Below are 27930 nucleotides of genomic sequence, written 5' to 3'. Positions count from 1 at the left end.
TGATTTCTGCAAAAAAAATCCGCACACAAGCAAGGTCAATAATATTCTTATAAGCAATAAAGTTTAGTGTATTTTATTGAAACGATCACCACGAATTCACTAATCTCACTGGTAGCTCAATTGCCAGTAATCCAGCATTTAAGCTAACCCACCGCACTCGTTTTATTTCATTATCAGCAATCGAACAAAAGTTATCTATAGGAATTTTGGGGAATCTAAAAGCCGACCACCATGCACCACTAATCCAACAAAAAAAAAACCCCCCAATGTACCGAGCATTTAAAAAATAAACTTTTTAATGATTGTATTGACGAAAGCACTCCTTTTCCCGATAATAATATAGAACACAATGGCAAACAATTGCCTACTCCTTACAAACTGCAGCAAAATCAACAACTGGGTACCAAAGACCACCATCAAGAAACCCAAGGTACGATTAGGAGTGTCGTAATGTTACTGATTTAAAAAAAAAAAACACATCGTACAGGGCAAACTAGCAAACAGTAGCAACACGTAATGCGATGGAGAATTGTCGGGAGAGAAGGAGAGAGGAGAAACGTATTTTCAGAAAAAAAAGACAGTACAAGAAACACGAAAGCGGGAGCAAATCGAGATGTACAGGAATCAGAATGAGGTCCGGAAATTTTACCAATGAGTAAAACACCAAAGCGAAGGCTTTGCTGCAAGCACATCCTCCTGTAGAAATGAAGACAGATAAAGATAGCGTGTTGAGTATGTGGAAGGAGCATTTTGCAAAGCGGCGAAGAAGATACCGCAGAACCAATAAGATATGACGGTACAGATTGTATAACGCCTAGCCAAGATGGGGTCAGAATAGCAATTAATCGGCTGAAGACTGGTGGTCTGCAATGCATGCCCAATGATTTTAACCTCAGCATCCTGTGTCCCGTGCACAACAAATGAGACTAGACGCCAATGCCAACTATAGAGGAATAAGTCTCCTTGGTATCGCATATAAAGTGCTATCCAGCGTGCTGTGTGAACGACTGAAGCCACTGGTCAATTACATTATTGGACCGTACCAATGCCTGGTCTTCAAGCCTGGCTAATCCACCATTGACCAAATTTTCACTCCTGGATCCTGGAAAGATCCACGAAAAACACATCGACACATTTCTCCTATTCGTCGACAATAAAGTAGCATTCGACAACACTATCCGTTCAGAGGTGTTTAAAGCCATTTATACGTTCAGCATTCCTGCAAAATTAATACGGCTATGCAGGATATCTTTAAGGTACACAAGATCAGCTGTTAAAGTAGGAATGGACCTCTTGGAGCCCTTTAACACCGAACTAAGAATCAGACAAGTTGACAGTTTGTGGCGTGACAAAAGTGACACTCTGTACACCAAACGGCATATGTTACTCGTGGACGACATCGACATAATGGGTCGAACATTGCGAGCGGCAACAGCCACCTTTGAACGAATTGAGAAGGAGTCAGGCAAAGTGGGACTGGCAGTAAATGGCGAGAAGACAAAGGTGATGGTATCAACGCGCAAGACGTCCAGTAGACTCGGGACAACTGTGGAATTTAAGAACTACAGTTTCGAAGTAGTCAAAGATTTTATATACCTTGATACCGCCATCAATAATAATAGTGTTGTCCAACAGATGCTACTATGGTCTGAGTAAGCAATTTAAAAGCAAGGCCACCTCTCGCCAAACCAAACTCACACTCGACTAGACACTAATACCACCCATGCTGTTATATGGATCTGAAGCATGGGTACTTGCGCATGCAGATGAGGCATCTCTTGGAGAACAAAATTCTTCGAAAGATTTACGGGCCGATCTGCGTCGACGGTGAATATCGCCTTCGAATGAACCATGAGTTGTACCGTGCATTCTATGACATCGACATAGGCAGACATATCGTGCCGCAGCGATTTCGTGGGCTAGGTCATGTTGTGAGAATGGATGAGGATGCTCCAGCTCAAACGGCATATAAGGGGAAGGCCAAAAATTCGATGGATAGATCAAGTGTAAAACATTTCGAAACGACATTCAAATTGGTGGAGCTGTGCATTTATATTTAGCGAGTAAAATTAACCTAGAATTTTGTGTGAAAAATTATAATTAATAGCGTACATATATTTACTTCTGAAGGTCATAGAATATTTACTTCTGAAGGTCATAGAAGGATAGTATATTCAAGGGAGTGGTTGACCTTTAACTTCATACCAATTGGTCCATTTCATCCTCTAGATATTAACAGATCATAAATATTACAATTTAATATTTTTTTTGGATTCATAAAAAATTATTTAACTAAACTGAATTTTTATCGGGCCACGTTTTGGTATAGCCCCTATATAACGGTAACCCAATATTCAGTATTTTGGAAACATTTTCCAACCGAATTGACTGTTATGTAGTATTTTGTGTTCTCATTGAATAACACATATCCGTGCCAGAAATTATTAATATTGACCCAAGTTGCAGGATAGCCCCCATATAACGGTACCCTTCAACATTCGGTATTTTGAATACGTTTTCGAACTTGGCTGCAATTTTGTATTTTGGGTTTTCATTATACAGTCGGCATGTTCTGGCATTCACTTCAACGGCAGAAATGTATCGAACACACGCCGAGGTGTTCTGTAACACACTTTACACCCATTTGAGGTGTATTCTTTACACTTACATTTCCATAGTGAGAGTCGGGTGTATTCATGTTTTTTCATGTAAAAGAAAAACTTTTTGGAAATAAAAAAGGCACATGATGATAGATTGATATGTTATTATTGCGTATAATTTGTTTAAAATCACAAAATGAATATGAAACACCATTAAAAACAAATTTTAAATAGATATTAAGGTTTGTCTTGAATTTTTTTTCAACTGAATTTCTCGCTTGACACAAACAGCTGATTTGAAGTAAGGCCGAAAAAGATAGGGTTACCAAATGTTCCCCTTAAATCAATAAACAAATTAATGATATTACAGAGTTTTTCATACATATATTTTACGTTGCGAATAATAAAATATTAAAAAAAAAATGCAGTCGACTCCGCTTTACTGTATGTCGCTTAACTGAAAAATATCGGATAAGTGAAATTGATTTTCTGCACCATTACATTTTAGGTTAATCGCTCACAATTTACATCGCATAAGTGAAACTTAGCATAACTGAAAATATCGGATAAATGAAATTGCTTTTGGAGTCAAATATTGCAATTTCCTTTCAAATCACTCCACATTACTGAAAATCGTGAGAATGGAGGATAATGACAGAATATTTTGCATTGATGAATACACATCTTCAAAGCTCACCCTAACAGATATTTTTCTGCAATTCATGATTTTTCCGAAGTATGGAACGTGTGTGTCAAGTATATATAAATTTGACGTCGAATAATGTTAAGTTCGTTAGGCCAAACTTTTAAAACCATTTGGAAATTTCGAAAAAGAACTCCGTTCCGCATTTCTATATTTTATATACAAGTAACAAATATGTACCAAAATATGTTACAGAATGTACCGTTCATAGGGGAAATGTCAAAACGAGGTCCCATATAATTAACAAAATTTTGAGGAGGTCGTCCACTTTTAACTACTCTAAGTTATTATTAAGGCCTTCTAGATGATAACCAATTTTTAAATAGAAACAATGTAAACATGTGAATCTATAATGAACAAATTTTAATAAATAAAAATCAAATAAGTTGACATGCTCACACCAATTTCAATTTCTATCGTCTATTTTCATACAATTCGATACCTACGAATTCGATATAAAATACGAATTATTGAAATTCGGATAATTGAAATTATTTTCAGTTAACCGAACTCCGCTTATTCTCGATTTTAATTTTTCAAGATTTTCAATGGGCTGGTAAATCAATACCAATGCTTGTTAAGGTTTGTAACTTTGCACATATATATTTGAAGATTTAAAAGAGAAGAAAAATAATTTACAAAAAATTTTTGTTATTGCTTTGTTGTTGTTTTTTGCAATTAAAGAAAAGTCCTTATTTTCGATGGCGGGCATGATAACTCCTCACTGGAACATCGAATCCGAAAATTCCAACGGCGTTAGAAAGAGTACATGTCTGGCTCTCGTATGAACTAGGATTATTGACATCGCTCTAAAATTAACAAAATGGTGGGCCTTTGAAAAAATATTTTTGGAAAATCGCCGATTTTTTACCAAAACCCAAGTCAAAAAATAAGGAAGATCTTCACCGATTGGTTTTATCCTAGTTCATACGATAGCTACACACTCACAGAGAAACGTGTAAAAATTTGAAGTCGATTGGGTTATTAGTTTTTGAGTTATCGTGCCCGCCATTCGCAAAAAAATGTTTAGAGAAAAACGCGTTTAAAGTTTGAGAAGCCCTTCAGCTGACACAATAAATCGGCTATATCTTTAAGACTTCTTGAGATTTTCATTTGAAATTTTGTAGGCACACTCTTTAATTAGTGTAGATTCGAATTATATCAACAAAATTTTTGACCCCGAGAATGGGAGGTCACCTTAAGTGAAAACATCGGATAACTGAAACAAACATCCAGATTTTTTTCCATTTCAGTAAAGCGGAGTCGACGGTAATAATAAAATTGTGGTTAGAATTCACGAAATTACTAAAAAAAAAAATACAGAAACAATGTTAAAAACGAATACAGTTTATATTGTATGGCAACACTATTTCTATTCTGTCGACGTTTATTTTTGTCGCAGTTCAAAATTTCAATTCACGTGAGAAGCAGAACAGGAGGTAGCTTCTGAGGTGAAGTGTATGTGTAAAGTGAAAAGAACACACCGTGAGTTCCAGAACATACCCGAGTATTTTTCGGTTAATTGACCCTACGCTTAATTGGTTTCCACGCTTAATTGAACCACACGATGGCGCAAAAAATATTTCATAGGAAAATACATGTAAATTTTCTCGGAAAAAGACTAGGTGGCATCCCTAATAATTCAAAACATATGTTTATTGCTAAGGAAAAACTGCGAGAAAGCGTAATTTGTATTTGACATTGGATTTTTTTAAATCATTAGTAGTTCCAATTATACGTGATTACTGTAATTGAACAAACTATTCAATTAAGCGGGTTCGGATAATTGGTTCCTCGGTTAATTGAACAAAAATTTGTGAAAATTTTGATGTTCAATTAACCGAAAAATGTTCAAGGTCCTATCATAACATGAGTTTTTGTCCTAGGAGCCCCCATTAATTTTATATATTTTAACTCATCGAACTAATCATTTCCGACCCTATAAAGTATATATATTCTTGATTAGCGTAAAATTCTTAGACGATCTAAGCATGTCCGTCCGTCTGTTGTAAATTCTCTAGCGTCTAAACGAATTGAGATAGATCTCCAGGCAAGTCAAGTTCGATGATGGCCTATATCGGCCCACGTTTAGGCATAGCTCCCATATAAGGGTACACCCCAATTTTCGGTATTTTGGGGTTCTTGAGCGCGTTTTAAAACCAAATTCCCTGAAATTTGGTACATTGAATTCTTATTGGGTACCACATTTCCCCACTAAAAATTATAAATATAGCTCAACTTTTTCTGGTAGGCCCCATATAAGAGTACCCCCCAAATTTTAGATTTTGTGAGGTTTTGACCGAATTTTTTTTACCGAATTGCCTGTAGCTTTTATTTTGAGTTCCTAATAGGTACCAAATCTCTCTACAAAAAATTATACATATAGGTCCATTTTTTCGGGTAGCCCCCATATAAGGGTAACCTTCAATTTTCGGTATTTTGGGGTTCTTGAGCGCGGTTTCCAACATAATTCGCTGTAATTTGGTGTTTTGTAGTCATATATGGTAACAAATCTTAATATTCGCCCCCATTGAGGGGTAGTCCCCATATAACTCCCTTTTTATATTAAAATAGTTAACTGACTTGTTCCGGTTTTTGGGGTTACCTCCATATACCCGTATTCCACCATAGTATGGGGAATATGCTCTACTCGAAATTGTCCGTTTATACCCTATATATTATGGAATTGTAAGATGATTTAGTCAATTCATCCATCTGTTGTAATCATTCTTCCTTTGGAGGATATCGGCCCGCTTTTAGTCATAGTCCCTATATAAAACCAATCGGCTTAAATTTGGGTCTTTGGTGCACTATTTACCTAAAATCCCACGAAGCTATATATGGGAACTATATCTAAAACTGAACCTGATTGATGATTTTCCCCATTTTCAATTGGGTTCATCCTAATAAATGAGCTGTGCTAAATTTATCCAATTTGGATGCCTCTTATAACTTTGTATTCTAAGTTGCAGTATTTTGAGGATTTTATACAAATGTTTCACCCTACCATGCGTTCATAATATAGGTCAATTCTAATCAAATTGCTAAAATTTGTATTTGGTCTACATTAAGGTCTGCAACAATCGATTGGTAGAATTGTCATTATAGGTCCACTTTTTGGTATGTTCCCCATATTTTCATTTCACGTAACTGTACGTATTCCTATAGTGGAGGGTATCCAAAGTTCACACTTTTTTCACTTGTTTTTTTTTAATTTCAAAAAAAAAATCAATTATAATAAAAGATTTATAAAACCGAAATCATTATTATATACAAACGAAAAACCAGTAAGGAAAGTAGTAAAGTCGGACGGGGCCGACTATATGATACTCTTCACCACTATGGGTATGAAATATGTGATCCTGGGCAATGGGGCAAAAGTATGTAAATCGACTTCAAACAAATATCAATCGGACATCCGTTGGGCTGTGTCTGTAAGGAAGATCTTCACAGATTGGCTTTTTTACTTGAGAAACGTCCCAAAATTTGAAATCGATTGGGTTATTAGTTTTTGAGTTATCGTGCCCGCCATTCGCAAAAACGCTGTTTGGAGAAAAACGCGTTTAAAGTTTGAGAAGCCCTCTTGCTTTTAGAGCGAAGTCAATAATCCTAGTTCATACGAGAGCCAGACATGTACTCTTTCTAACACCATTGGAATTTTCGGATTCCGATGTTCCAGTGAGGAGTTATCATGCCCGCCATCAAAAATAAGGACTTTTCTTTGAACACAAAAAACAACATTTTTTTTTGTAAATTATTTTTCTTCCTTTTTAAATCTTCAAATATATATATGTGCAAAGTTACAAACCTTAACAAGCATTGGTATTGATTTACCAGCCCATTGAATATCTTGAAAAATTAAAATCGAGAATGGGGGGGGGGGGGGGTTCCCTTAAATCAAAATACAAAATTAAATTTTGTGAAAGCGAGAATTGGGGGTCGCCTTAATCAGACGAGAAACTCAGCACACATATTTCCAGACTCAATTCAAATGACAAATTTCGTGCAAATCGAAAGATATATAGGAACTTTGGTGCACCATTTACATAAAATCGGACGAAACTATATATGGGAGATATACTAGATCTGGACCGATTTTCACGAAAATTGGCAGACATCACTCTAGGCTCAATTCAGTACGTTATGCCAAATTTCGTGCAAATGGAAAGATATATAGGAACTTTGGTGCACCATTTACCTAAAATCGGACGAAGCTATATCTAAATCTGGACCGATTTTCATGAAACTTGGCAGTCATCATTTTAGGCTCAATTCAGTACGTTATGCCAAATGTTGTGCATTAAATCGGACGAAAATATATATGGGAGCTATATCTAAATCTGGACCGATTTCCACGAAAATTGGTAGACATCACTCTTGGCTCAATTCAATACTTTATGCCACATTTCGTAAAAATCGAAAGGTATATGGGACTTTGGTGTACCATTCGGACGAAAATATATATGGGAGCTATATCTAAATCTGAACCGATTTTCCCAATTTCAATAGGGTTCGTCCTTGGGCCAAATAAATAAGCTGTGCCAAATTTCATTAATTTCGGATTATAAAAGCGACTTAACACCAACAGACGGACATGCATAAATCGACTCAAAAAGTGATTCTATGCATATTCTCAAAAGGAACTATGGGTATATCTCGTTTCCTTTTGCTTGTTACAAACATATGCACAATGACATAAGAAGGATATAATCAAAAGATAACTTTTTTCAATATTGGACAATCGATGTATGCAAAGAATGGTTAAAGAGGCTGCCGTTCTAATTCCAGTTATGACATAGTTTCCAGTGACAACTACCGAAATATAGTTTAATTCAAATGACAACTCTTCGGAAAGCCTTTTATATACTTCGCTTTTCGTATTTATTCCTTCTAATATGAATTTTAAATATTCACACCTTTCATTATTTATTTTTCCTTATATAAAGCCATATGATAGCAATACAGACGAAATTATTTTAAACCGCAACTAAATTTTATTAATTTAAATCTAATAATAACTACAAATTACGACTAAAGGTCATTGGCGCTGACAGACATATTCTCATTATACAAATTTACGACATTACAGCAAAGTTCAGCCATTGACCGACCTTTAGCAGCTACAAGTCAAAATATTATTGTTGGCACTCATATTAATCCAATTGGATTCCATGGGAATAGGAAAAAATGCCAATAAGAAATTTCACAGGAAAAGAAAACAAAGAATAGAATTTTAAAGGAAACCCAAATATTTTCTAATTTCAATCACTTATCCTTGACTTTGTCAGAAAACAAACAGCCAACAGACAGACACACACCATGGTAACCTGGAGAACACGTGCTTATCTCACTAATCCCTCGGTGGAAATCAACAATGAATGGGCCATGTTTTACTAAAAAAATGGAAAAACAAAAAGAACAAGAACAAGAAAACAATTGAAATGTAAATTGGTCTTATGTTTAATTTTAAGTGGTCCCCCCCTAATTGGATTAGGAGACAATTAAGAAATTCAGTCACTTCAAGTGTCTAAGGGATTTTTCGTTCACTTGTTTTGGCTATCGCAGCCTATAAAAGGAAACTGTTACGGGACATGGACAACAGTTGTCGGACTTACCTGATCGAAAAACAAAAGCCAACGTGAAACGGATACGCAAAATTGAAACGAAAAAATAACTAAAACCTCCTGAGGATATCCTGACACAAGCAATGGAAACAAGACAACATTAAAAAGGATAACACCACAATTCCATTACTTGTTAACGTTTTCCAACAACCAACACAAAGGAATCGAGGAGTAGTGTCCTTTTTCCAGCAACAGGATACTTAAACGATACAAAATGCTTTCCTTTGTCAATTCGCCCGCTCTGGAACATTTGCGCGGTGGCCGTAATGTCAGCTTGGCCGAAACTGTTCCAGCCGACATCCTGCACATGGTGGATCCTTATTGGTATCAATGGCCACCACTGGAACCAATGTGGTTTGGCATTATCGGATTTGTAATTACCATTCTGGGCATTATGTCGTTAACGGGTAACTTCGTCGTCATTTACATCTTCACCTCGGCCAAATCGCTGCGTACTCCGTCGAATATGTTTGTCGTGAATTTGGCATTTTCCGATTTTATGATGATGTTCACCATGTTTCCACCCGTCGTACTGAACGGCTTCTATGGCACCTGGATAATGGGACCATTTTGGTGTGAACTATATGGCTTGTGTGGTTCGCTATTCGGCTGTGTTTCAATTTGGTCAATGACACTGATAGCCTACGATCGTTATTGTGTCATTGTCAAGGGTATTTCGAGGAAACCATTGACCATCACAGCTGCAGTTTTCCGTTTAGCGTTCGTCTGGAGTGTGTGCATGATATGGGCCATATTGCCAATGGTCGGCTGGAATCGTTATGTACCCGAGGGAAATATGACTGCATGTGGTACAGATTATTTTGCCAAAGATTGGTATAATCGTTCGTACATTATTGTCTATTCCGTTTGGGTATATGTAACACCCTTGACAACGATTATCTTTTCCTATTGGCATATTTTGAAGGTGAGTTGGGAGTTCAGAGTAGGGAAATGTGGGTTTGGGTTATGGATAGATTATCCGTTTAAGGCACACAGAATAAAACCAAATTAACACTATTAAATATTTTTAAAAATTAGATCGTGATGCCTTCCGAAGACCTAATAATGAAAATGCGAATATTAACAAAACTGTGCATCACTAAAATCTTGAACCAATGGTAGAAGAAAACCCCTAGCTGGGTTTTGAATTATAAGCTAAAGTTTTTGTTAATAACACATATCCGTACCAAAAAATATTAATTATGACCCAAGTTTCAGGGTAGCCCCCATGTAACGATACACCCCAATATTCGGTATTTTGGGGATTTTAGACACCTTTTAAAACCAAAGTGGCTGTAATTTTGCATTTTTGTTCTCATTGAATAACACATATCCGTACCAAAAATTATTAATAATGACCCAAATTGTAGGGTAGCTCCAATAGAACGGCAACCTGTTAGACACCTTTTCCAACCGAATTTGCTGTAATTTTGTATTTTGGATTAATTAATTTTAGATATTTTCATTGTCATCCTCATGGTGTAGAGTATAAAATGTTCGGCCGGACTGACGATGTTAAGTTCAGCCTTTTTTATTTTAAAGTCGCATTTTTGTAAATGGTTATATGCAAGAAAGTGATGGGAATTTACCGCACGTTTTCTGTTCTCTTTGTGTCATATCACATTTCAAAAAAACGATAATCCCATGTTGCAGACAAAAAATTAATTTTAATTAACTACCTCGTAACGGATAACTTTCAATTTACCTTCGGCATTTTGACAAGATGTCACATTAATTTTCTCAATATATGTGTATATATTTGTATTTTTCTTCGATTTCAGGCTGTGCGAGTACACGAAAAGGCAATGCGTGAACAAGCCAAAAAAATGAATGTTGCCTCCTTGCGACAAAGCGATGCCGACGCCAAGTCGGTGGAAATCAAATTGGCCAAAGTGGCATTGGTCACCATATCGCTGTGGTTCTTGGCCTGGACACCGTACACAATAATTAACTATGCCGGTATATTTGAGTCCATGAATTTGTCACCGCTGAGCACTATTTGTGGGTCGGTGTTTGCCAAGGCCAATGCGGTGTGTAATCCGATTGTCTACGGCTTAAGGTAAGACGACACGTGCCGCCGCATAGCTTCGTAAATTATTTACTTCTTTACATGTATTTTTAATTATTGGTTTTTTCTTTTTGTTCATTTTCAGTCATCCAAAATACAAACAAGTTTTGAAAGAGAAAATGCCCTGCCTGGCCTGTGGCAAAGATGATACCACGGCTGCTGAAATCCGTACGCAAGCCACAACGGAAGTTAGTGAATCGGCGGCGTAAAAGGATACTGGTTTGCAATTCACCTTGCACGTTACTACGGACAAATGATTTCATTTCAAAACTGGGTTTATATTTAATCTTAGCTATATACATGTTAATTTATTGTAATATTTGTAATTCCTGTAGTCTCAATTTCTTCATGAGGGAAACAAAAAAAAAATTAATACTTGGACGTTGACGAACAGCTTTTGTACACGGTTTTATTCCTATGTTTGAAAAAAAGCATACATCCTCCTACGGATAAACAAAATTTTGCCATAAAAAATTCAAAATATTTTGGAACAAAAAATAATAAGAAACCAATATTGTGTTAAAACAAACAAAAACTTTGCAATTGAAAAAAAAGATAAAATTAAAAATGAGCAATTGATATAAAATCATAAATTAAATGTGTATTTTTATACCCTTCACCACACTGTGTTGCAGGGTATTATGTCTTAGTGGTTGGTCTTAGAGATAGACCAATGGTTCATTTTGAGAATATGCATAGAATCAATTTCTGAGTCGATTTATGCATGTCCGTCTCTGTCCATATTAAATTGTAAACAAAGTACAGATCGCAGTTATGCTACGAATTGAATGAAATTTGGCGCCACTCATTTACTTGGCCTTAGCTCTCATATATATATTTTCGTCAGATTTTATCTAAATTTGTGCACCAAATTCCCAAAATTTGTCCGATTGACACAAATTTTTGTACAGCGCACTGAATTAAGTCCAGTTTGATGTCTGTGAAGTTTTGTTGAAATCGGTTATGATTTAGTTTCGTCCGGTTTTATGTAAATGGTGCACCAAAGTCCCTATATATCTTTCGATTTGCACAACATTTTGCACAGCGTAATGAATTAGGTCTAGAATAATGTGTGTTAAGTTTCATGGAAATCGGTTCAGGTTTAAATATAGCTCCCATATATGTAGTTTCCTCCGATTGATACAAAATTTTGCTCAGAGTACTGTAATATGTCTAGATTGATGCATGTCAAGTTTTTTATTGGATTTTTTTGTGGAGATAAATTCTGGAATAATTTTTTTTCACAACTTTGACCATTTTGTGGGGGGGTACCTGAAGGAGTTGACCGATATTCCCCATCTTCGAACTTGAACATAGCTTGGAAGAAATGTTAAGATGTCCAAAATTTGGATGAAATCAGTTACTCCCTTCGAGAGTTATCGTGAGCACCAGCCGGACGTTTTTAAATCGACTCCAAATTGTCTGAAACGGATTTGGTCCAAAGAAGCATGGGGTCTAAAATCTATATTTCGATGAGACACATTTTAACCGTATTAAATGTGTATTTTTATACCCTTCACCACACTGTGTTGCAGGGTATTATGGAAACGAGATAGACCAATGATTCATTTTGAGAATATGCATAGAATCAATTTCTGAACATAGCTTGGAAGAAATATTAAGATGTGTAGAATTTGGATGAAATCAGTTACTCCCTACAGATAGACGGGTGGACGGACTTTTGTAAATCAACTCCAAATTGTCTGAAACGGATTTGGTCCAAAGAAACATGGGGTCTAAATCAATATTTCGATGAGACACATTTTAACCGTATTAAAGTGTATATACCCTCATTAGGCATAAGGTTGAGGGTATAACAAGTTAAAACAAGGCAGAGCAACGTCATTGACATTTTCTCGGAATTTAAATGTCCTTGAGCTATTAATTTCATTTTTACACAAAACTATTACACCTATAACTAAACATTTTTTTTAATACTGATACTTCTAAAAAAACCAGTAAGGAAAGTAGTAAAGTCGGATGGGGTATACCCTTCACCACTATAGGTATATTAGACAGAACTATTATCATGAAATTGTATGAAATAAAATATGTGATATTTATCTAAATGTGAAACGACCTAGATCTATCCATAAACATGTAATTCGTTTGTTACAATGGGACAAAAGTATGTAAATCGACTTCAAACAAATATCAATAGGACATCCGTTGGGATGCTCAATTTTGTACATTGTGCAAAATTTGATGTCAATCTGGTGTCAAACATGAGGAGTTTGATGCACAATTTACATAAAATCGGGAAACTATATCCAAATATGAACCGATTTCAACGAAATTTGTCACAGGTTATGTTATACTAATTACAGTACGTTTTGTTCCTATCAGCCATATAATATAAGGTATAATATAAGGTAGCTATATCTAAATCTCAACCGATTTTCACGAAACATGGCACACATCATTCAGGATTAAATTCAGTACGCTATGCAACATAAGAACCTTGGTACATTATTTACATAAAATCGGACGAATATATATATATATAGATCTGAACCGATATATAAATGGACTTTGGTGCACCATTCACATTAAATCGGACGAAAATATATATAGGAGCTATATCTAAATCTGAACCGATTTTTCCCAATTTCAATAGGGTTCGTCCTTGGACCAAACAAATGAGCTGTACCTAATTTCATCAAAATGGGATTATAAATGCGACGTGTACTTTGTTTATATATATCTAAATCTCAACCGATTTTCACGAAACATGGCACACATCATTCAGGATTAAATTCAGTACGCTATGCAACATAAGAACCTTGGTACATTATTTACATAAAATCGGACGAATATATATATATATATATATAGATCTGAACCGATATATAAATGGACTTTGGTGCACCATTCACATTAAATCGGACGAAAATATATATAGGAGCTATATCTAAATCTGAACCGATTTTTCCCAATTTCAATAGGGTTCGTCCTTGGACCAAACAAATGAGCTGTGCCTAATTTCATCAAAATGGGATTATAAATGCGACGTGTACTTTGTTTACAATTTAACACCAACAGACGGACTGACGGACATGCATAGTCTCAAAATGAACCATTGGTCTATCTCCTTTCCTTTTGTCTGTTACAAAGATGCACAGTGTGGTGAAGGTATTAAAATGTAAAGATCGGCCCGGCCGAACTTTTTATTCCCTTTTATATTTAAAATATGTAAAATTAATGGTGAAACACATTTTATTATTGGAGCTTGAATATACGGAAAAAGACGTGAAAAAATATGATTACCTAATGAGAACCTAATATACAAAATTACAGCCAATTTGTTTGATAAAAGTGTCCAAAATCCCAAAAATACCGAGTAGTGCGGGTACCTATCTATGGGAGTTGCCCTGAAACTTAAGTCAATATTAATAATTTTTGGTACTTGCATTTGCTATACAATGAGAGCCCAAACAAACTTAAATTACTGTCATCTCGGTTAAAACACGTGTCCCAAATCCCCAAAATACCGAATATTGGGAGGAACTTGGGCCAATATTAATAATTTTTAGTACGCAGGTGTGCTATGCAATAAGAACCCAAAATACAAAATTACAGCCAATTCGGTTGAAAAACGTGTCTAAAATACCCAAAATAACGAATACTGGGGGTACGTTATATAAGGGCTTCACCAATACCAAACATCCTAGGAGGCAAAGTCTGTGCAAAATGTCGCAGCTCTATCTTAAATATGGTGATCTCTATCGTGATTTCAACAGACGGACTCGTATAAATCGACATATAATTTTATTGCGATCAATAATATATATATATATATATATATATTTACACTCTACCTTATTCAATTGAATACAGACACATGGAATAATGCGAACCTTTAAAAAAAAATTTTAAATCGTGGAAAATCCAATTTGACAGTTGCTATTAAGCGTATAAAATGTCATTATTTCGGAAATTCCGTTGACTACATTAAAATAGATTACGTGGAGATAATCAAGCTATTAATTCGATGATTGGCTGTCTTGAACTCATTCACTCGTTTGCATCTCGCTATCAATAAGACGAATAAGAAAAAAAAAACACATCCATAAAGTTGAGTTTATTATTCCACATTGTTTTGAAACAGTTGACTAAAAACTGTAGGAAGGAACCAAATGTGATGATTTCCTCTCAATATCTATCGCATGTTCAGATGTTCTAAATAATACACGCCCATACACAAAATTACGTAGATGGAGCTGTTCAGTAAAAATTGTTATCAGTCGGTAGCCATGCCCAACTCTGCAAAGGGGGAGTTTAATTTGGCTTTGTATAATTTAAATCTTTATGGCCTAATGTTGTCCACAGCAACAAAATGTTTTATAGCTTATATTTAATACAAGACAAGTAAATTAAATTGTGTATACAGTGCAAATTATTTAAATCGCTTCGTATTCGAAATGTACGAATTGTACCCTCTAAATCAGGCTGTCCACATTCAAGTTTTGAGACTGTATTTGTTTGAAAAAAAAAATTTCAAAAGTTCATTCAAAAAATTTTAAGGAAGGAACAAATTTTATATTCTTCTGATGGGAGAGCTAGAGGTCTTCATATAGAAGAGGTCTTCTGATGGAAGAGCTGGAAGTCTTTTTATAGAAGAGTTCGAACGGGATAAAGAAGCTGGAAGTCTTATCAAAGGGATACATGTCTTTGATCAAACATTGGACGGGTGTGAGGTTCACCTTTTGCCTTTCCGAAATGGATGCAAACGGTTCAAGCGGTGTGATTGCTTTGCAACAAGAAGCAGTGGTCGGCTTCAAAAACAGTTGATCGAAGGTGATTACCTCACCTTCAGCCTTCAAGATATGTTCTCAAGCAGTAATTTTGGGCACGTTTATTCTGGCTGTTGGGCTGCATTTAAGAAACGGTACGTTAAAATGTGGTTTAGGCGCGTAAAGCTATATTTAAGCCGACGTGCTAAATACCTTCATATATAAGAAATGATAATATTCTTATTAATGAAGCGAATGCCTTTCCATGGAATGGCTAAAAGTCTCCGTAATTGAAAATGCTTATGTCGGTTTCCCTCTCTGATCCCATAGCCCCCTTTTCGCTGTTCGATTTAATATTTGATTATTTATTTATTTGATGTTCATTATTTACCATGAGAAAAATGTAAAAAATGTAATTTTTTGGTAAAGTTATGAGCTTTTCAATATAGAGAAGAGGGCAAAAATGTGTACAGTACTAATTTATATATACAGTCCAAATTGCTTAAATCGTTTCGTATTCGAATTGTATGAATTCGGCCATCATAATTATTTTTGATTCGTGTAAAAAAGCCGGGTAATTGTCATCGCTATCAGTCTGGTTTAAATTCTGATCCTCTAAAGGCTCTATTTGGTTTTAATACACCACACAATGTTTGAATTATAGGGCTATATTTTCTAGCGGCGGACGTTGACATCTCAAGGTCGCACACACCATCAGAAATAGGTTTTTTTCTATCGCATTTTCGTCAATACAAGCACGTTTGGTCTTATATATGCCATTTGGAACCATATTAAGGGATTAGTTTGAAAGACAAACTCAAAAACATTTTAAGGAAATAATATTGCAAAATCTGTATATGGCCGACTGTGCCCCACTTTAAAATGCCGAATGTACCCCGAATGTACTTTTTATATTTTTTTTCATTTTCTTCCATCAGTCTTGTAAAAACATTATATTTTTATATATTTCTATAATAATACACATCGTAGTTAACCACTTTATAATAATATTGTCTTAAAAATTTAAAAATTTTATACACGAAATACTTACGAAATGGTATTGAGCGAGAAATTTCAAACTTTGTGTCAGATATTTATTTGGATATTCGATACCTATGTATCGAAACTAGCGATTGCAGAAGGTGCCCCAGTCTCCCCTACTGTATCTACCGAGTGGAAGGATGTAGCGACGTTTGTTCATATCCTATTTAGGATAGTTACATTAAATCTCATGGCATAATTATACAATGTAGTCTCATGCAGACAATGATTCCAATTTTTTCATAAATTTACTTTTGACAACATTCAGCTTTCAAAATTTAAATGAAAATACCTTCCTCTTAAATGTATTAATATTTTTAAGTTCCCTGCTTCCGAAACCTATCAATATTTGTTGTAACACTTATAGCTACGCCTAGAGAACAATGTGCAGCTTCATAAAATAAAAATTTTTAATTTTCTGAAAATTTGCCAATCGACACACATAAAATTTTATGGAATTTATTTTTCATTTTATTTGAAATTGATGTGTGAGTTACACGATGTTTGGGCCGCAGTTATGGTCCAAACATCTCGTGGAGAAGGGGATTGGGACAAAGAATAAGCATGCCTGTTTTCAAAGCGATCGGTTAATATTTAGGGTCAAATGGACTGACTTTTGTGTGAAAAATTACAAAATTTGTATTCTATAGCGTATATATTTACTTCTGAAGGACATAGAGCCGATGAGTTGATATTATATCCAAGAGGAGTGGTTGGCCTTTAAATTGGCACCAATTACGTTGTCGTATGTACTAAGATGTGGGAGTTACACGTAAATATTTATTTATTTAGTTTATTATATAATATCTGAATGAGTAAGCACCCATTCAGATATTATATAATAAACTATTACCACACTAGAGGTCGGAAATGTAGCGCCGATCACTTTGTAATGTTCCATGAGGTTCCAGTTATGGTCAACAACAACGTCTTTAATTTTCGGTGATGATCAGATAATAATTTTGGGATGAAGTGGACCGAAAACTTTTTGTTTTTTTTTTCGATTCGATCTATAGGCTACAATTAGAAGCCGAACATCACACTACAACCCAGGGTGAATGGATTATGGACAAGTAGTTAGAAGGGCTGTACTAGATATTTGTAATTTTCGGAAAATATGCCAGTGTAAGGAAGTGCTGTTGACCTGTAATCGGGCAAGATTTTTGATTTTTATAATAAAAAAATTTTTTTCATATTAAATTAACATTGTGACAATAGTAATATTAATAGTTATTAATGTTGAAATGGCATCCTTCTATTTTAAAAATAAAATAACATTGACTCATGTTGAAGCAACATTTCAATCATTTAAATTAACATTGTGACTAGTTAAAATAATGTTTACCATTGTGAAATTAACATTGAGAAAATAGTAAAATCAATATTGATTAATGTTGAAATGATAATATTTTAAAAACTAATTAACATTGACTCATGTTGAAACAACATTTCAAGCATGTTAAATTGATATTGTGAAATGTAACTGCTAATTGGAACAAGATTGAATAAAGTTGTGGATTGTTAAAAATACATGAAACAATGTTGAAATTAAATGAATTCATGTTAAATTACAAAAAAAAGAAGAAGTACAGCTATTTTAGTGTATATCACCGAAATTCCATTCGTGTAGCATTTATTAGAGTCTAAAGGCGTATACCGAGTGGAAAAGTGAAGTAATACAAATATTAAGTGAATTTACAAAAAGGAGGACATAAAGGGAGCTATTCCACCAATAGGCCTTCGTGCTTCTTTCCTGGAAAATTGTTTTGTTGAAGGAAAATATAAGTAAATCATGTTTTCATTTTATTGTTTGCAAATATTTTGTTCGTATTTTTTACAGTATAACATTGATGACGATACCTTGTCCCAAACGATAGCCAATACACGGGAAACTTGTCAAAATGTATGTCGACAAGGTTGAGAGGTGTAAAAGATAACAAGGGATGGATATCATACTAAGTATTAACCATCCCGAAAATCCGTTTGTTAAAGAAACTTTTATATTGGCTATTTTTCACTGCGAGGTTGCAATTGATTTTGTTCAACAATCATTACTTTTTATATTGAATTCACATAAATATTGCATTAATTTAAAGTTAAGATGTTGGTGTATATTTATAGATGTTTTCTTCTTACTGATAACGAGATGCAAACGCGTGTTTGGGTCGTATACTCAATATATTATCTCGACGTAAAAACCCACGGAATTTCCGAAATATTGAATTCATAATCTTAATTAATTAATTGGAAATCTTCATACAAAAAATTATCAATATTGTCTTAAGTTTTGGGACAAGCCCCATATAAACCTACCTCAATTTATTGGATATTTTGTGCAGAGTTTTCAACCAAATTTTTCATATTTTATTGGGATATACCAAAGTATTATGCCAGCAATACATAAACCAACATTTTCTTGCTATGAAATGATATATTGATTTTTTTCTTATCTTTGGTCCGTAATTTAGGATTCATTTTATTTGATTTTCAAAATCTGATCTCACATTTGTCATCAGTGACCATAGGTCTTCAAAACGTGTTCAACAAAAACATTATTAAGTCTATTTGTAAAAAAAATGGCCGTCATTTAATCAGCGATCGCGAAGTCCATAGTATGACACTTCAAAAATACTTTTGATACATTTTGGTACTATTTAAAATATATATATATATATGCACTTGTTCATGCAAGTCCAATGTTGAATTTCATTAGTTCTGTGATTTAGATCAGCTCCCAACAAGTTTATATGACTCCCATATAACGGTAGCCTAATGTTAAGTAATTTTTTATACCTTTCGCCATAAGGTAAAGAGTATATTAAATTTATCAACATAATCACGATGATGATCGCAATATTTATGATAGAGATTTGATTGGATGTTTAGTAATGAAAATGGGATGTTGGCCAACCGAATTTTCTGCAATTTGGTATTTTGGGATTTTAATGTATAGCGAACCTACTTTCTAAAAATTATTAATGCCTCAAGTTTCTACCAAAAACTATGAACATTGGTTCAAATTTTAAGATATCCCCAATATAACGGTACCACTATTAGTGTTTTGAAGTTTATGCACGTTTTTAACAAATTTTCTGTAATTAGATACATTGAGTTAGCATTGGATAACAAATTTCCTTACCAAAAATTATCGATATCGATCTACATTTTTAAGATAGCCTCCCCGAACGTCTACTGCTATAAAAGTTTGCCCGTCGAACTTAACGACGTTTTTACTTGTTATTAAATGTCCTCATTTTATATATCGGTAATTGGCATGTTGAGGTAAACGAATTGGTAACATCATGAGACTCTATGTTATAATATATGTTTTGACGGAGGTTTTGGTATATCCTGCACATTAGATATTATGCATATTATGCATTTTTATATCCCAGTTGCAATATAAAACATTTTAGGAGTAATAAAAATGTATGTGCAAAATTTCAAAACTCTATATATCTTTTATATTGCTGGTTTATAGTTAGTAGTTCTCATTCGAGTTTAATAGTCGAACTTTGCATTGAAAAGGAAAATCAGAGAAAACATTTCAATTCAAAATGTCTTCTTATATTAGTCTTCTCTGTGATACACATTTTGGTATCGGATATATGCAAAGTTTTGTGTTTATAATTTCAAAGATTTTGACCACTGATTAGGTATATAACCACCAGATAATGGTACCACCTGGTTTTATATTTCTCGTGGCATAGGTAATTTAAGGAACAACACGTTCCTATGGAACTATTATTATTATTTTCAAACAAAATAATCTAGGCATGGATCTTAGAATCAAAAAATTCTTCTCCGTTCATCCGTTTTCGAATTTTAGCGAAACTAACGAACAGCAATTAATTTTTATATATGTACTAGCGGGCCCGGCAAACGTTGTCTTGCCTAGCAATATAGGTGATGTATAATTTTGGGCATTTTAGGATTGTTATAGGATTGATCCACTGTTTCAACCAATGTTATCAATATTGGTCCAAGTTTCCTGGTAGCCCCCATATAGTGGAATAGTTCGTATTTTCTCATGTGGTCAAATCTTCCTACCAAAAATTAGTATATATATATATGTATATATATATAAATTTCCCATTTATTTTCGGTATTTTGAAGTTCTTAACTCCGTTTTCCAATCTAGTACCACATATTGTGTAACATTGTCCACATATAATATGAAAAATTCGATCCAAACAACATTTTTACATGTTATTAGATATCTTAATTTAATATATCGGTATATTTTATTCGGATTAAATGTTCTCAATATATTTATAAGACTATCACATAACGGTAGCCCAATATTAAATTAGGTTTTTACACACTCTACGATTTCAGATGGAGCTTTGAAATATATTTATATTTATATTCTACATATTGGGTAAAAGGTAAAGGGTAAAAGGTAAATTTCATTATTAGATGTCTTCATTTAATATATCGGTAGTTGGCATTTTTTTTTTTGTTTATTAGCCCCCTTTTTTAGTAATTCTTTTTCTGGGGAATATAATATAAGCTAAATACAATATATATTACATATAATGAAATTTAATTTCTGGTGTTAGTGATATGATGCATACATTATGCACATATATATGTATTAATGAGATAAACTTAGATAAATATTAGTATGCTAAGTAGTTTTAAGTAGTCCTTAAGAGTTTTTGTTAGACATAAGTCATATATAAATTGTATTAATGAATTGAATTAATAAACTTGAACTTGGTAGTTGGCATATCGAGGTATTTGTAATTTCATAGTGACGTGTTCAATACGAATGGGGAAATAATCAGATTTTTCGTTATAACAAATCATTTTGACGGAGTTTTTTTAATGTGCTGTTTTTGATAGTTGTTCACTTTCCATACGAGTATCTGATATATACGAGGTGTTGTGTTTATAAGTTCAAAGACATTGACCAACGATTAGGCATATAACCACCACATAATGGTACACCTGATTTAATATTTCCCGTGGCATAGCAACATTTTAGATGCATTAAGGAACAACATGTTCGTATAGAACTATTATTATTATTATTTTCAAGAAAAATATTTTAGGGTATGGAATTTAGAATCAGAACTCTATTTCGAATGTCTTCTGATTTTTCCATTTGTCTCAAAATTGGTGCGCATTTTATGGAAAACGTGTACATAGAATGATCGCGTGCACATTCAATGATATACTTCTGATTTTTTTGTATTCTCACAAAAAAAGTTTCAATACATGTCAATGTCAAACCAATTGAAAAAAAATTGAAAAATTTAAAAATTTCCAATATTTGACAAATGTAGGCTTAAACGAATGATACGCTATCAAATTTCGCCCGAATTATATCAAAATAACAACTATGACGTAGTGCAATCAAAATTGCTCAATACTAAATTCGTGTAAATGCAAATATGCTGCGTAATATTTTTTGCAAATTGTTCGCGGTTTTCGATTTTTTAAACCTTTTGATGTAAAATTCACCAATATAATTCAAGATAGCCCAATATTAAGCTACACTCCACGATTTAAGATAGTGCTCTGAAATTTGCACATACATTGCTACTACTCTTACGATATTTGGTATTGAAAATGTTCAATCTTAGTCCACTATTTAGGGTATCCCCATATAACGGTACTTCGCAATATGAGAAATTGTAACGATTTTTTCAACAGAATTGGTTGTAATTGAGCACATGTTTCGGGGTACCTCCTATATAATGGTAGCCCTAAACATTCGGTATTTTGAAGATGTTGGGCACGGTTTTCAACAGCATTGCTTTTAATTTAATAAAAGGGATAGTTCTTGAGCAGAAAATCTCTCTACTTAAAATTATCAATATTGGCCCAAGTATATTTGTTATTTGGCTGTAATTTTATATTTAGATGATCATCGAGTAGAAAATTTTCCTAGCAAAATTTGGCCAAGCTTCCGAAAAGCCTCCATATAATGGCACTCCACATTATACGATCCTTTGGGGATTTGGACACTTTTATTGGTAGCATGAATCCTACTAAAATTGTCAATATCAGTTCACTCTTCTGTATTTTGAGGGGTTTGTCACATGTTAGAACAAAATTGGCTGTAATTTTATATTTTAGTTCTACTTACAAAAAATTGTCTATATTGATCCAAGTTTACGGGTAGCACCCACATAATGGTATCCCCCACATTTTCTCATGTGGTGTCAAATCTTCATACCAAAATGTATACAATATATAACGTATAATAAAATATGTCATTTCTGGATATTGGGGGTGAAAATTTATATATTTAGGACCAAGTTTTGATATAGCATATAAATACAGGTCCCGCTCCATTTTCGGCTCTATAAAGACATTGACCGAATTTTCTCACAGAGTTGGCTATAATTAGGGATAACGGATTCCTGTGAATAAAAAACCAGAAATACTCCACAATTATTGCCCGTTCAATTTTCGGTATGTTGAAGTTCTTACTCCCGTCTTCCAACCTGGGTGTTATCGATAATTGGCATGTTCAATACGAATAGGTAACATCGGACGGAGGTTTTGGTAAAACCTTCAAATTAGATAATATGTCTTGGATATTTTTTCTAATATTGCAGATTTTTTGTTAGTTGTTATCTTTCCAGCTGAGCTTAATGATAGATTTTTGCACATTTTTGGTATCAGATATATGCGAGGGGTTCTGTTTATAAGTTCAATGATATTGAAAAACGATTAGGTAATTTGATATTTCACGGGGCATATCAACATTTCAGGTACTTTAAGGAACAACATGTTCCTATTATTATTACTTTCAAATAAATTAATCCAGGGCATGAATCTTAGAATCCTTCATATCCTGAATGTACACGAACTCGATTCAGAATGTCTTCTGATTTTCCATCCTTGCATTAGCCCTAAAATGTACGTGCATTCCATGGAAAACGTGTACATACAATGATCGCGTGTACTTCTCAATTATTTATTGTATTCTGCCAAAAAATATTTCAATACAATGTCAATCCAATCAAAAAAAAAAAATATTTTGAAAATTTTCAATAATTGACAAATGTAGACTTAACGGAATGATACGCTACCGTTTTTCGCCCAAAATATCTCAAAATAACAACTACGACCACGTCGCAATCCAAATAGCTCGATACTAAATTCGTGAAAATGCAAATATGTTGCAGAATACTTTTTGCAAAATTTTCGCGGTTTTTTACTTTTTCTCACCTTTTAAACCTTCCCTGGAGCTCTACGAGCATTTCTACGAACAATCCGTTCAGCCGTTCTCGAGTTTTAGCGAGACTAACGAACAGCAATTCATTTTTATATTATAGGAGATAAGAGATTACAAGATTTAAAACCGCAATAACTTTGGTTCGCAGCATCCGAAAAAATCATCAAAAATCATGAATGTGCTCGCAAAAAAACTTTTCAAAATTGGAATAATGGTATTTTAAAAGAATTTTGTAATTTCCCATATATAACGATGATAATGTACACTTCAATTTGAATTAAGACTATTAATTCAAATGTTTTAATTTGAATTAATAGTCTTAATTCAAATTAAAACATCTCCACGTATTTTTCATTACCCCAAAAGTCCCTTCTATTATATTTCGAGTTTTCTCTTAGGCCTCATTTTTGCTGCAACCTGGGAGTTCCTGATTAGGGATACGTAGTCGAGCACAAAAGTCGACTTTTCTGCTAAAAATTTGAGGTTTCTGTAAAATTTGAAAGTTCTGTAATGTGTAATTTTTGGGCAATTATGGCTTTGTGATGATAAACCAAGTATTTATGAAGAAAATCGAAAGTCGATCTTGAAAATTCGACATGACGATTTTCTCAAAGATTAAAATAGTAGGTTTACATTTATAAAGATTTCATTAAGCCAATGGGTTTCAATTGTCAATTCCTTTGCATATATGTCAAATAAATCCTCATAAAGTAGGTTAACCCGGTAAAAAGTTCTAATGCATATGCCGTTTTAAGGCGCGTTTCGACTCGATTTGTAAATCGAGGTACGAAATCCTTGCTGTTTTGACTAGTATTGAAATGAAATGAAGTGGATTTGTCAGCTGTTATTTGTTTACGTATACAAACACATTTCACTGCTGTCAAAATCTCTGAGGCAAACGGTTAATCATTATTTTCATAATTTTGTTAGGAATTGCTTTCCATTAGGTCGGAAATGCAAAAACAGATTTGTTTTTTAATTATAGCAATATTTATTATACATACAACATTAGACTTTTCAATACAAAAAGTCGATTTACTTATCCCTATTGCTGATGTTTCATTAAGTAAATGTGTCATGAGGTTATCCTTTGGAGCCATCCAAAGGATAACCTAAAATTATACATATCGGCTTATAAAAAAAATTTTCACTAAAATGTTTTACCATTAAAGTATGATCTCCTTTCGACTTTATGGAACGCATTTTCTTGCCGCATTTCTAATAAAATCCCAACTGGGCTTGAACCAGTGCCTCCATATTGAGCGAATGGTATCAATGGTAGTTCAAGTAATGACATATTGTCGACCACTATCTGCAGAATAGGAATTTCCGACAGTTGTCGCTATTTACCAATAGTTATAAATTCTATACTCATATAGTCTGGATTATTATAGTAGTCTTCCACCTTGTAAATATTTATTTTATTAAAGTATACATTAAATTTTTTTCACTTAATAAACATGCTGCCCATAAATAACAAAACATAAACCTTTAAACATACGCTATTTACCAATAGTTATAAATTCTATACTCATATAGTCTGGATTATTATAGTAGTCTTCCACCTTGTAAATATTTATTTTATTAAAGTATACATTAAATTTTTTTCACTTAATAAACATGCTGCCCATAAATAACAAAACATAAACCTTTAAACATACGTTATTTTTTAATTTTATTTCTTTCCTTTTTGATGTATAACAAAGTTTTAAATTTATACTTTGAAGTCTTATTTAATGTTTAGCACATGTTTTCAAGTAAAATAAGCAATAATTCATAATCTTAATGTACCTTTAGTATTGCACATGATACAAACACACATCATCCCCAAACAATTTTCTCTATCCAATCAACATAAACCGAAAGTCGGGTATAAAACGAAGGAAGGCCCTTGTTAGCACAACCACCTTCACCATACGATGTAACACCCAGGACCAAAAACAGACAATTATAATCGGGATGATCAACAAACAGTGGACCACCTGAATCCCCTGCACATGTATCGCGCTCATAGTAAAATGATCCAGCGCACATTTGTATAGTTGTATTAATCGTGATGGCCGCCTTATCCACTTTCGAGAGGCACAGCTCATCATTGAAATTATCCAATTTGACTTTTTGTAAATGGCTAGCTGATCTACCGTAATCCTTTAGTGCTCCCCATCCTGTTGCAAGAAATTGTTTAAAGTCACGTCCATCGGCTAATGGCAGACATGCAGGCACAATATAATCATTAAACTGGACGGATGCATTTAGTTTCACTACAGCGATGTCATGGAATCTGATATCGTCATCATACTCATCGTGGATTTTATAGGTAGCAATGGAAAAGTCGACAGGAGCAGCATCATCATCCGATTTGTTGTAATCAAGTTCTCCCAAACGTACAATGTTCGGTTCACTGTAAGAGAAAACAATGGGGAAGGGTAAAATATATTTTAGATAGTAAAATTAAAGAAATAAACTCTAAGGAAAATTGAGAAGTCGAACGTGGTCGAATATAAGATAACCTACACCACTTTAACCAACCTGGATAATCATTTACATGGTCTCGGTCGAAAAAAAAATTTAAACCTGCTGATAACTTATGTATTATAGTTTGTAAATAAAGAAGGATATTTACGTTTGATAATGTCGTTAGACTCTTAAAATCTAATACTAAAAAAATGAAAATATGTCCAATAACCATATATATATACTATACAGATGTTCTATCTGCCAATCTAAATCCTTAAGAAGTCATATAATCTCAGTTAAGATTTACTCACTTTGGTACATAAAAACAATGTGCCGCTGTTACGACATATTTGTCACTAACCAATGATCCGCCGCACAAAACTGTACGTTGATCTCCATTTACGTAAAATAACAGCGCCATGAAGGGAAACTCTTTGGGATCGGCGTTTTTGCCGCCCACAATCAGGGATTTATCACAAACCTTTCGTGTGTTCTGATATGACTTACATTCTATAAAATAAACAGCGATGAAATTAATATCAAGCAATACAGAGTAACATCAAATAATAGATGTAGTACCTCTTACTATGCGTTTATCGTTATCTTTTGGCGGCACATAGGGTTGAGGTGGAACCGGACAACAGACATACACAGCATTTGCACCAATCTTGCAATAGGGTACATTTCTTATGAAACGAAATTTCCTTATTATTTCCGGACATTGTCGTAGTAATCGGCATTCTGTATTTATACTGCACTCATCGCCGGATGCTGTAAAATACGTCAATGATGAGGCATTGTGATCAATATATATTTGGTATTCCCTAATATGATTTATAGATTGAAATGCATTGCTTTGAACGCTTCAACTGCATATACACAGGATTATTTATATTTATTGTACATTAAGTTATCATCAACATATAACAAACCCTCAGTATTAATGTTCGTAAGAGCCTCAAATGTTCGTAAGAGTCAAAATCATACATAATTGCATTGCAGGAATACTTTTACCAGCTCATTGTCTAAGTCACGCGCTCATTTAATAAAGTTAAGCGCGTCCCTCATGAGGAATCTGTCGATCCTATCACAACCAGCCGCATCATGCAGGAGGATGGTTTCCGGCTCTGACGACCCAGGCAGTACGTCAAAATTGACTTCGCCCATGACATAAGTCAACATGGGAAGACGTAGGACAGTATGGGACTGATAACCTGCTTGTAAATAAAAAGCTTGATCTTCTGAGATAATCCGTCATTAAGACGTAGAACACGTTGGTAAAGAAAAAAAAAAATATATATATATATATATGGGGCCCAGCAGCGAACCCCATCTATTACAATCCTTTCTTGAGAAAGCGAATCGCCTACCTTGATACGGAACTTTCTGTCCCTTAGGAAGCTGGCTATTAGACGACACGTTTGTCTGTCAAACCCGTAGTTCTTCATTTCGAACTGAATGCCGTCGTGCCATACTGAGTCAAACGCCCTCGCGAAATCCAGACTAAAG

The 27930-nt window shown here is 34.0% G+C and overlaps 2 protein-coding genes across 2 annotated transcripts; one reads left to right on the top strand and one right to left on the bottom strand.

Moving 5' to 3' along the window:
• Positions 1-9141: 9141 nt before the first annotated feature.
• On the top strand, positions 9142-11204 carry LOC133334176 (opsin Rh6-like). Its single transcript, XM_061542472.1, has 3 exons — positions 9142-9852; positions 10709-10986; positions 11081-11204. Exons 1-3 carry the CDS (start codon positions 9142-9144, stop codon positions 11202-11204), a joined length of 1113 nt encoding a protein of 370 aa, XP_061398456.1.
• A 14581-nt stretch (positions 11205-25785) lies between these two features.
• LOC133334177 (venom protease-like) lies at positions 25786-27192 on the bottom strand (the record flags this gene model as incomplete). The annotated part of the gene is made up of 3 exons (XM_061542473.1): positions 25786-26365; positions 26733-26931; positions 27001-27192. Coding segments are annotated over 3 exons (971 nt in total), but the record flags the coding sequence as incomplete, so codon positions are not given.
• Positions 27193-27930: the final 738 nt, after the last annotated feature.

Source organism: Musca vetustissima, unplaced genomic scaffold (genome assembly GCF_032173495.1).
Source record: "Musca vetustissima isolate MV318-11 ecotype Yass unplaced genomic scaffold, APGP_CSIRO_Mvet_v1 utg102236, whole genome shotgun sequence".
In the NCBI taxonomy this organism is placed as follows: Eukaryota; Metazoa; Arthropoda; class Insecta; order Diptera; family Muscidae; genus Musca; species Musca vetustissima.
This window is presented reverse-complemented; position numbering and strand designations above follow the sequence as displayed.